At 42.1% G+C, this 12,024-nt stretch overlaps 1 protein-coding gene across 2 annotated transcripts in view; it reads right to left on the bottom strand.

Moving 5' to 3' along the window:
- Positions 1-12,024, bottom strand: part of LOC112236664 (neurocan core protein) — a 131,201-nt gene that overhangs the window by 82,308 nt on the left and 36,869 nt on the right. For both annotated transcript variants that reach the window (XM_042329000.1, XM_042328999.1), the window contains exons 4-5: positions 4,826-5,044; positions 4,002-4,184 (exon numbers count right to left, since the gene is read on the bottom strand). In XM_042329000.1, the coding sequence (XP_042184934.1) occupies positions 4,002-4,184; positions 4,826-5,044 (402 nt within the window). The remainder of the gene's footprint in view (positions 1-4,001; positions 4,185-4,825; positions 5,045-12,024) is intronic.

The following is a 12,024-nucleotide window of genomic DNA, read 5'->3' as shown; positions in this document are numbered from 1 at the left end:
CAGTATGTTCTTTGTTATAGAGCCAAAAAGATTGGAGAAGTGCTTTATTCATACATTTCCATTTTGGATAAATAGCTCTTCTTGTTGTTGTTTGTTTAGAGTTTTCCTATTTTCCCAGAAGTAGTTAGATTCTATGGATTCTTCAATTACATTAAGCTTATTTCTGACATGCTGTTCCTTCTTTTTCCATAGCGTATTTATGTATTGTTTTATCTCTCTCTCTCTCTCTCTCTCGCTCTCTCTCTCTCTGTCTCGCTCTCTCTCGCTCTCTCTCTCTCGCTCTTTCTCTCTCGCTCTTTCTCTCTCGCTCTCTCTCACTCTCTCTTTTTCTTACTCTCTTTATCTTTCTCTTTATCTCTCACCCCCTCCCCCTTCTATTTTCTTTCTTGATCAACACCACCCGGACACACACATACAGTGACTCTATTCACAAAAAATAAATAAGTACTCTATTCACTAGGGGCTGTTTTAGCAGGGTTCCTGCATGAAACAGCCACACACAGGTTTGTGTTGCAATGCCAAGTGTGTCCTTGTCTCAGCCAAACAGATGGGAGCTTGTATAAGCAATTAAATCATTAGGATGTTAATTCACTCATGAAGGTCACCCAATGAAATGTTACTCTCCATGTGGCAGTGTAAGACACTAAATGAGATGCTAATATCAACATTGGAATGTAGCCACGATGTTACAGTATGTGGAGTATTTTCTAAGCAGGAGATGTGTTCTCGCTTGGGTTCATTCCTCTGCATTTACAAATTCTAATTTAAATGGCTTTATCAGATAATGGAAAGGGTTACCACATACATTGCCAAAGGAAACACATAGACACATATCAAATCAATGATGACGCAGATATATAATAATAATAATAATAATAATAACACTAGGGAAAAAAATAATACTCAATGAGTAGTAACATTTAACAGGACACTTCAGTAAGGACAATGATGAAATAGTACATACTATTATATATATTTAAAAAGTAGGGCTAAATCATGCGCATCAGATGCAGTATATACAGGGGCAGTCGGAAGTTTGCATACACCTTAGCCAAATACATTTAAACTCAGCTTTTATTTTTTCACAATTCCTGACATTTAATCCTACTAAAGATTCCCTGTCTTAGGTCAGTTAGGATCACCACTTTATTTTAAGAATGTGAATATTATAAATACAAATATTATATAGGATTGAGGTTAAATCAAATTTTATTTGTCACATACACATGGTTAGCAGATGTTAATGCGAGTGTAGCGAAATGCTTGTGCTTCTAGTTCCGACAATGCAGTAATAACCAACAAGTAATCTAACTAACAATTCCAAAACTACTGTCTTATACACAGTGTAAGGGGATAAAGAATACGTACATAAGGATATATGAATGAGTGATGGTACAGAGCAGCATAGGCAAGATACAGTAGATGGTATCGAGTACAGTATATACATATGAGATGAGTATGTAAACAAAGTGGCATAGTTAAAGTGGCTAGTGATACATGTATTACATAAGGATGCAGTCGATGATATAGAGTACAGTATATACGTATGCATATGAGATGAATAATGTAGGGTAAGTAACATTATATAAGGTAGCATTGTTAGGTCAGGGCTTTGTGATGGCCACTCCAATACCTTGACTTTATTGTCCTTAAGCCATTTTGCCACAACTTTGGAAGTATGCTTGTGGCATCATTGTCCATTTGGAAGACCCATTTGCCACCAAGCTTTAATTTCCTGACTGGTGTCTTGAGATGTTGCTTCAATATATCCACATAATTTTACTTTCTCATTATGCAATCTATTTTGCGAAGTGCACCATTCCCTCCTGCAGCAAAGCACCACCACAACATGATGCTGCCACCCCTGTGCTTCACGGTTGGGATGTTGTTCTTCGGCTTGCAAGCCTCCCCCTTTTTCTCCAAACATAGGTAATTATGGCCAAACAGTTCTATTTTTGTTTCATCAGAACAGAGGACATTTCTCCAAAAAGTATGATCTTTGTCCCCATGTGCAGTTGCAAACCGTAGTCTGTCTTTTTATGGCGGTTCTGGAGCAGTGGCTTATTCCTTGCTGAGCGGCCTTTCAGGTTATGTCGATATAGGACTCGTTTTACTGTGGATATAGATACTTTTGTACCCGTTTCCTCCAGCATCTTCACAAGGTCCTTTGCTGTTGTTCTGGGATTGATTTGCACTTTTCGCACCAAAGTACGTTCACCTCTAGGAGACAGAACACGTCTCCTTCCTGAGTGGTATGACGGCTGTGTGGTCCCATGGTGTTTATATTTGCATATTATTGTTTGTATAGATGAACATGGTACCTTCAGGTGGTTGGAAATTGCTCCCAAGGATGAACCAGATCTGTAGAGGTGTACAATTCTTTTTCTGACACCTTGGCTGATTTCTTTTGATTTTCCCATGATGTCAAGCAAAGAGGCACTGAGTATCTCAAACTGGCCAATAGAAAGAAAAGATTAGGATGGGCAAAAGAACACAGACACTGGACAGAGGAACTCTACCTAGAAGGCCAGCATCCCGGAGTCACCTCTTCACTGTTGACGTTGAGACTGGTGTTTTGCGGGGACTATTTTATGAAGCTGCCAGTTGAGGTCTTGTAAGGTGTCTGTTTCTCAAACTAGATACTCTAATCTACTTGTCCTCTTGCTCAGTTGTACACCGGGGCCTCCCGCTTCTCTTTCTGTTCTGGTTAGGGCCAGTTTGCTCTGTTCTGTGAAGGGAGTAGTACACAGCGTTGTACGAGATCTTCAGTTTCTTGGCAGTTTCTCGCATGGATAAGCCTTCATTTCTCAGAACAAAAATAGACTGATGAGTTTCAGAAGAAAGTGCTTTGCTTCTGGCCATTTTGAGCCTGTAATCGAACCTACAAATACTGGCGCTCCAGATACTCAACTAGTCTAAAGAAGGCCTGTTGTATTGGTTCTTTAATCAGCACAACAGTTTTCAGCTGTGCTAACATAATTGCAAAATGGTTTTCTAATGATCAATCAGCATTTTAAAATGAGAAACTTGGATTAGCTAACACAAACGTACCATTGGAACACAGGAGTGATGGTTGCTGATAATGGGCCTATGTAGATATTTAAAAAAAATGTAATGCCGTTTCAAGCTACAATAGTCATTTACAACATTAACAATGTCTATACTGTATTTCTGATCAATTTGGTGTTATTTTAATGGCCAAAAAATGTGCTTTTCTTTAAAAAACAAGGACATTTCTAAGTGATTTTTGAACTTTTGAACGGTAGTGTTTATAAACATATACTACATCTGATGTTCATGATATAGCCCTACTTTTAGATGATTATACAACTACACTGTTTGACAACCCAATAGGTTTATTCAGAACAGATCAATCTGAAACCATCTGTGTGTTTTTAGCTGCATTTCATGGAAGAGCAGTCACAGGCCAGTTGTCATTGGAATTCAATCCATGCACTTAATTACAGTGTTACGGACTATTAGCCTGTTAATATGAACCCATAATGAAAATACAAAGAGAAGCAGAGTGTAATATTGGGATCAAACTCCAAATTGAATACATTTCAACTCTATATCTGACATGGTGCAGGTGGCTTATTTGTTTGCCCATAACCAAGTGTGTGAGGTGTATACTTTTCTTCAAATTAGATTTGTTTAATACTCACAAGAATCTGCCCTTATATAGTAAAAGGTTATCAAGTAAAAGGTCACAATTTCCCACTGAGGTGTCTAAGATGTTATTAACGATCATTTAAAGGGACAAATAGGTTTTTAATCCACAGTATGGATTCCTTTAGCTTATATATAAATATAAATATTTTCAGAAGTATTGATAAAGTCTACTCCAAGGTTGTAGCAATTTACAAAATAAACAAAATAATTCCCAGACAATACTTATAATACTTGTTGCATAACTATTGGGAACAATCCAGACGTGTTGTATTGTATTGGGGAAAGAAGGTATCTCAGCTTCTGAATCACACCAGCAATGAACCACTCACCTGTGACCACAAGGGGCACTATGTCTCGCTCGTAGTCATCTGCAACCACAATCTGACAATGGTAGGTGCCTGTGTCGTTGCTACGGAGGCCTGAGATCTCCATGGTAGCATTTAGGTTGTTAGCAGCATATCCAAGCAACCTGACCTGGCCAGCGAAAGCCTTATTCACCTTCACCATATCACCTTTGGAAAATAATGAAAAATAAAACAATTTCTATGAAAGTGTATAGACCTTTTCAACTGTCAAAACAATAACCCTCTCATAATTTTGTCATAACAAATTAATTATTACAAATAGCCAAATATGGCATGTTTAAGTCCATGTTGATTGAAACTAATATCATTGAATCACTAGCTTTAATTTAAAAGAAGCAGGACCATCCATACTAAAGCCCTTTCCCACAGTCAAATTACCTAGTGGCCTCATGGGTGGAATGTTATTAACATTTGTAATAATTTCCTAATTAATAAACATTCTTTCTTTTTTTACGCCAAAAAATGTCAGTCTTCTGTGATGTATATAAAGTGTAATATTAGGATGAAAACTCAAAATGTAATACATTTCAACTATATCTGACATGGTACAGGTCTCTTCTTTCATTTTTAAGCCCATAACCATGTGTGTGAGGTGTATATTCTTGCTTCAAAGTAGATTTGTTTAAGACTACCAAAAAACGCTCTGTGTGAACCTGATTTAGCCCACTGGAGTAAAAGGTTAAAGGAAGTTAATAAAACCGCTCAACACCGAACCCCATGGAGGAAGTTAGTGAATGACCTAAGCTCCACAAAGAGCAAAAGGGTTTAATTCAATTTACATTACTTACCCTTTGCTGAGAGAACCATCTGCTCCAGTGGACCCCCCTCTCCACCCTGCGGTATCCAGGTTCGGGTCCACTGGATGTGGGGAGGCTGGCTGGAAGGGCTGAGCTCACCGGGCTGGAGGGTGAAGACGCAGGGGAGGTGGGCGATGCCAGCCAGGGGCTCTCGTATGGTAGGGTGGGTGACTCTACGCATGTTCACTATGGAGGATGCCTCGCTCATACCTACATAAAGGAGATACAGGAAGAATGACAGGGTCATGAGTTGAAGGAAGAAAGGAAAAAGAGAAAGAAGGACAGGAAGTCTCACAGAAATAGATTTCACTCCTATGGGTACATCTAATATGGCTGCCTGTCCACCCACCACAGAACATTTCTCTTGAATGGTATTTTCCCTTCTAGTAATTCTATTTCTATGGAAGGTCTTCAGCGTTCTGTCAGTAGAGGAGGAAGGGTTAGTGTGACAAGGACATGTTCTGTCAGTCTGGTCTATTGAGAGAGCAGAAGACGAATGAGAGGACCTGAGATTCCAGGGAGGCATCTGTTAGTTAACCAGACTGAGATTCATTAGCAGCATAACACCACTCAGGGAACGTTCCAGAAACCAAGAAAAACTCCAGTCCCAATCCAGCAGAGGTGACAACACCACCGTGTAGAGTCGCAGACATTTGCAGACATGCACGGTACGCACGCACACAAACACACACAGACACACGCATACATACATACATACATACACACACATGCACGCGCACACACACACACACACATTTGACAATTGGCTGGCTAGACAGATAATTAATTCAAATTTCAGTATGTTAATTTCATCACACTCATATCTGCACTCACACCTGCTCTCCAGTCACTCTCTCTCTCTCTTTCTCTTGCCCACTCCCTCTTTGTCTCACCATCTCTCTGTTTCTATCCCCCTGCTATCTTCCTCTCCTCTATCTGCCCCTACAGTCGCCTATCTTTATCCCCCCTTGTCCTTTCCTCTCTTTTTGATTGGATGTAAAAGGGTCTTGGACGGTGTTGTCGCACAAAGCGTCAGGGTTCATCGCTCTGCAGATAGGTATCAGTAATTCACTCAGTCCAGTTGCCATGAGATACAGCCTCAGGGTAACCATGGAAACATGAATACCGGTAAAGACTACCTACCAACCCCTCCCCCCTCCACCCCACTTATCTTTCTGACTTCCCCCTTAAATCATCACCATCTGGTAGAAATACAGTTCCTACCTTCTAACAAAAACTAATATATTTTAGGGGCATTTTTTTATTCTGAAATGATTTCTCTGAAGGCCCCCCTTACTCACTCTACATAGTCATGTTTTGGAGAACATAGTACTAGTGTACCTAAAATATTTGAATTTAACGTTTTAAAAAGTGATACCTTAACATGGGTGTTTGCCATCAGTCTCAACACAAGACATCTACAAACACCATGGTAGTTATCCGGTAGGGCTGTGACTTAAGTCTGCTCATCTGTAACACTAAGATAAATACGCAGCATATCGACCAGAACAGTCAAGTCTCAAGATCCTTAGGTCAACTAAACTCCAATTTCTTTTGGGATTTTTCTTCAGATTTTTGCACGTCCTTTTGTGTTCCCTTTCAATTTCACCTTCTTTCTCAAACACATCAATTTTCTACATATTTAAAACAAATGTGGGCCTAAAGGGGAAAACGCTGTATGAAAAAACAAAGGTTTGTTTTGCCCGGTGTTGGAATAATGTGTTTAAGCCGCATGGTTGGGAGGGATGGTGGGTGGAATCCCCAGAAGATATCTCCCATCTCCATTTAGATTGGAATGTTTTCACAAGCGGAACCCCCCTAGAGAGAATCCACATGTCTGTGTTCTGAAAGCATGATGCCGCTTCAACCCAAACCAGACGTAATCACAAACACTGTTTGGTCTGGAGAGAGGGGGGGCAGAGAGAGAGAGAAGGAGAATGGGGAGGATGCAGAGAGAGAGAAGGAGAGTGAGGGGGAGAGAGAGAGAAGGAGGAGAGGGGGCAGAGAGAGAGAAGGAGAGTGAGGGGGAGAGAGAGAGAAGGAGAGAGCGGGGGGCAGAGAGAGAAAAGGAGAGTGAGGGGAGAGAGAGAGAAGAAGGAGAGTGAGGGGGAGAGAGAGAAGGAGAGAAGGAAGGAGAGAGCGGGGGGGCAGAGAGAGAGAAGGAGAGTGAGGGGGAGAGAGAGAGAAGGAGAGAGCGGGGGGGGCAGAGAGAGAGAAGGAGAGTGAGGGGGAGAGAGAGAAGGAGAGAAGGAGAGAGGGGGGGGCAGAGAGAGAGAAGGAGAGTGAGGGGGGAGAGAGAGAGAAGGAGAGAGCGGGGGGCAGAGAGAGAGAAGGAGAGTGAGGGGGAGAGAGAGAGAAGGAGAGAGAGGGGGGGGCAGAGAGAGAGAAGGAGAGTGAGGGGGAGAGAGAGAGAGAGAAGGAGAGAACAGACTGACAAAGACAGAGATATGTATTTGAGTTTTTCCTAGCCGCTGTGCTTCTACATCTGCATTGCATGCTGTTTAGGGTTTTAGGCTGGGTTTTTGTTTAAGCACTTTGTGACATCTGCTGAAGTGTAGAAGGGCCTTTATAAATACATTTGATTGAGGTAACCTCTGTGAATGAAAAAAAAACACAAGAGGTATGGAAATGACAGCAAAAACAAAAGAAAAGAGGGAGAAAAGAGGGAGAGTTCTGAAAAGGGAATCGAGGATGGAGATGACATGGACGACTCTTACTGTCGTTAACAGAGTGCGGTTTATGGTATTCTTGTCTGAGGGGCAAACTATGTACAGTGGGGAGAACAAGTATTTGATACACTGCCGATTTTGCAGGTTTTCCTACATACAAAGCATGTAGAGGTCTCTAATTTTCATCATAGATACACTTCAACTGTGAGAGACCAATTCTAAAACAAAAATCCAGAAAATCACATTGTATGATTTTTAAGTAATTAATTTGCATTTTATTGCATGACATAAGTATTTGATCACCGACCAAACAGTAAGAATTCCGACTCTCACAGACCTGTTAGCTTTTCTTTAAGAAGCCCTCCTGTTCTCCACTCATTACCTGTATTAACTGCACCTGTTTGAACTTGTTACCTGTATAAAAGACACCTGTCCACACACTCAATCAAACAGACTCCAACCTCTCCACAATGGCCAATACCAGGGAACTGTGTAAGGACATCAGGGATAAAATTGTAGACCTGCACAAGGCTGGGATGGGCGACGGGACAATAGGCAAGCAGCTTGGTGAGAAGGCAACAACTGTTGGCGCAATTATTAGAAAATGGAAGAAGTTCAAGATGACGGTCAATCATCCTCGGTCTGGGGCTCCATGCAAGATCTCACCTCGTGGGGCATCAATGATCATGAGGAAGGTGAGGGATCAGCCCAGAACTACACGGAAGGACCTGGTCAATGACCTGAAGAGAGCTGGGACCACAGTCTCAAAGGAAACCATTAGTAACACACTACGCCGTCATGGATTAAAATCCTGCAGCGCACGCAAGGTCCCCCTACTCAAGCCAGCGCATGTCCAGGCCCGTCTGAAGTTTGCCAATGACCATCTGGATGATCCAGAGGAGGAATGGGAGAAGGTCATGTGGTCTGTTGAGACAAAAATATAGCTTTTTGGTCTAAACTCCACTCGCCGTGTTTGGAGGCAGGAGAAGGATGAGTACAACCCCAAGAACACCATCCCAACCGTGAAGCATGGAGGTGGAAACATCATTCTTTGGGGATGCTTTTCTGCAAAGGGGACAGGACGACTGCACCGTATTGAGGGGAGGATGGATGGGGCCAAATATCGCGAGATCTTGGCCAACAACCTCCTTCCCTCAGTAAGAGCATTGAAGATGGGTCGTGGCTGGGTCTTCCAGCATTACAACGACCCGAAACACACAGCCAGGGCAACTAAGGTGTGGCTCCGTAAGAAGCATCTCAAGGTCCTGGAGTGGCCTAGCCAGTCTCCAGACCTGAACCCAATAGAAAATCTTTGGAGGGAGCTGAAAGTCCGTATTGCCGAGCGACAGCCCCGAAACCTGAAGGATCTGGAGAAGGTCTGTATGGAGGAGTGGGCCAAAATCCCTGCTGCAGTGTGTGCAAACCTGGTCAAGAACTTCAGGAAACGTATGATCTCTGTAATTGCAAACAAAGGTTACTGTACCAAATATTAAGTTCTGCTTTTCTGATGTATCAAATACTTATGGCATGCAATAAAATGCAAATGAATTACTTAAAAATCATACAATGTGATTTTCTGGGTTTTTGTTTTAGATTCCGTCTCTCACAGTTGAAGTGTACCTATGATAAAAAATTACAGACCTCTACATGCTTTGTAAGTAGGAAAACCTGTAAAATCGGCAGTGTATCAAATACTTGTTCTCCCCACTGTATATCAATATAAATTGCTATTCCTACTAAGGGTCCTTCAAGGCTGTTCTCTCGTTTGCCTCATTCTTGTCCCTGCCTATTACTCACTGTTGATATGTTTCATGGAGTGTAGCACTGACATACAGGAACCCTGCCGGTGATCTGAGAGAGAAGCACATTATCCAGTCATGTCTGTGCTGCTACTGCACAGCTGTCTTCAGGTATGATGGGCTAGTCCAATGAGATGGTCCCTCTGTTTCAAGTCAGTTAAATGCCTACAAGATAGATTTTATAGATGCACACAGACAGGTAAACACATGCAGACACACACACGCAGACACACACACACACACGCACACACAAACACAATCATCATACAGCAAAACCCAGCAGATTCTCAGGCCTCAGGGCATTCTCTCCCAGCACCTGCAGCCATCAATCTATCGGCTGGGATATCCATGGCAACAGCAGCTGGAGGATAGCTGGCCAGATAGGTAGTGGTGTGCGGTGTGTGGTGTGCGGTGTGTGGTGTGTGGTGTGTATGTGTGTGTGTGTGTGTGTGTGTGTGTGTGTGTGTGTGTGTGTGTGGTATGTGTGTGTATGTGTGGTGTGTGTGTGTGTGTGTGTGTGTGTGTGTGTGTGTGTGTGTGTGTGTGTGTGTGTGTGTGTGTGTGTGTGTGTGTGTGTGTGTGTGTGTGTGTGGTATGTGGTATGTGTGTGTGTGTGTGTGTGTGTGTGTGTGTGTGTGTGTGTGTGTGTGTGTGATGTGTGGTGTGTATGTGTGTGTGTGTGTGTGTGTGTGTGTGTGTGTGTGTGTGTGTGTGTGTGTGTGTGTGTGTGTCAGTGGAGGCTGCTGAGGGAGGACGGCTCATAATAATGGCTGGAACAGAGCAAATGGAATGGCATCAAACACCTGGAAACCATGTAATTTATTTGATACCATTCCAGCCATTCCGCTCCAGCCATTACCATACATACACACAATAGCAGTCAGAAGTCTGGACACACATACTCATTCAAGGGTCTTTCTTTATTTTTTCTACAATGTAGAATGATAGGGAAGACATCAAAACTAGGAAATAACACAAATGGCATCATGTAGTAACCAAAAAAGTCTGTACTAACAAATCATGTAGTAACATATCAAAACATATTTTCTATGCCAAGCCACCCTTTGCCTTGATAACAGCTTTGCACACTCTTGGCATTCTCTCAACCAGCATCATGAGGTAGTCACCTGGAATGCATTTCAATTAACAGGTGTGCTTCGTTAAAAATTAATTTGTGGAATTTCTTTCCTTCTTAATGAGTTTGAGCCAATCAGTTGGGTTGTGACAAGGTAGGGGTGGTATACAGAAGATAGCCCTATTTGGTAAAATACCAAGTCCATATTATGGCAAGAACAGCTCAAATAAGCAAAGAGAAACAACAGTCCATCATTACTTTAAGACATGAAGGTCAGTCAATTTGAAAAATTTTGAAAGTTTGAAAGTTTCTTCAAGTTCAGTCTCAAAAACCATCAAACGCTATGATAAAACTGGCTCTCATGAGGACTGCCACAGGAAAGGAAGACCCAGAGTTACCTCTGCTGCAGAGCATACGTTCATTAGAGTTACCAGCCTCAGAAATCGCAGCCCAAATAAATGCTTCACAGAGTAGCAGACACATCTCAACATCAACTGTTGTGATAAAAAAATTACGTATTTTCCTGATCTATTTGATATTAATTGTTAACAATTAATATTAAACGAATAGTAAGACATTTATGTCCTACTAGTGTTTTTTTATGGTCTCCACTCTAGTTCCCTGCAGTTAATCTGGGCTATTGGTCACCAGAGATTGCTTGAGCTGACAAATGAGTTAAAGACTGCATTACATAGACTGCATTACAAGATGTGGTGGGTGTAACCGAGATAGAGAGAGCCTGGAAGAGTTTATAACAATCCCTCATTGTCTCAAAATCATCCTTGCATATGGGAAACTAAGCCAGGGTGGGGTTAAGACAACACCCCCCAGTGCAGATAACAACAGGATGAACCCAGAGTGGCTTATGATGCCCATATCTTCATGGGAGGGGTGGAACCAACCATGACTAAGCATTCTTAGTGTCAGCTGTATAAAGAACTCTGCATTTGGTTACAGGTTAGGCTACTCGGCTCAACAGTCAAGACTCTGGGGTTGACTAGTCTCATTCTTGCAATAATTAATTAATATTGAATAAATATGATTGTTTGAAGAAATGACAAAGTCTCTCTCACATGATTAGAATATTCCACGACATTGTTCAGAGGAGACTGAGTGAATCAAGCCTTCATGGTCGAATTGCTGCAAAGAAACCACTACTAAAGGACACCAATAAGAAGAAAAGACTTGATTGGGCCAAGAAACACGAGTAATGGACATTAGGCCAGTGGAAGTCTGTCCTTGTTCTGAGTCCAAATTTGAGATTTTTTGTTCCAACCGCCGTGTCTTTGTGAAATGCAGAGTAGGTGAACATATGATCTCCGCATGTGTGGTTCCCACCGTGAAGCATGGAGGAGGAGGTGTGATGGTGTGGGGGTGCTTTTGTGGTGACACGGTCTGTGATTTATTTAGATTTCAAGGCACACTTAACCATCATGGCTACCACAGCATTCTGCAGCAATGTGCTTAGTGGGACTCTCATTTGTTTTTCAACAGTACAATGACCCAATACACCTCCAGGCTGCGTAAGGGCTATTTGACCAAGAAGGAGAGTGATGGAGTGCTGCGTCAGATTATCTGGCCTCCACAATCACCAGACCTCAACCCAATTGAGATGGTTTGGGATAAGTTGGACCACAGAGTGAAGGA

This window comes from Oncorhynchus tshawytscha, linkage group LG10 (genome assembly GCF_018296145.1).
Source record: "Oncorhynchus tshawytscha isolate Ot180627B linkage group LG10, Otsh_v2.0, whole genome shotgun sequence".
Lineage (NCBI taxonomy): Eukaryota > Metazoa > Chordata > Actinopteri > Salmoniformes > Salmonidae > Oncorhynchus > Oncorhynchus tshawytscha.
This window is presented reverse-complemented; position numbering and strand designations above follow the sequence as displayed.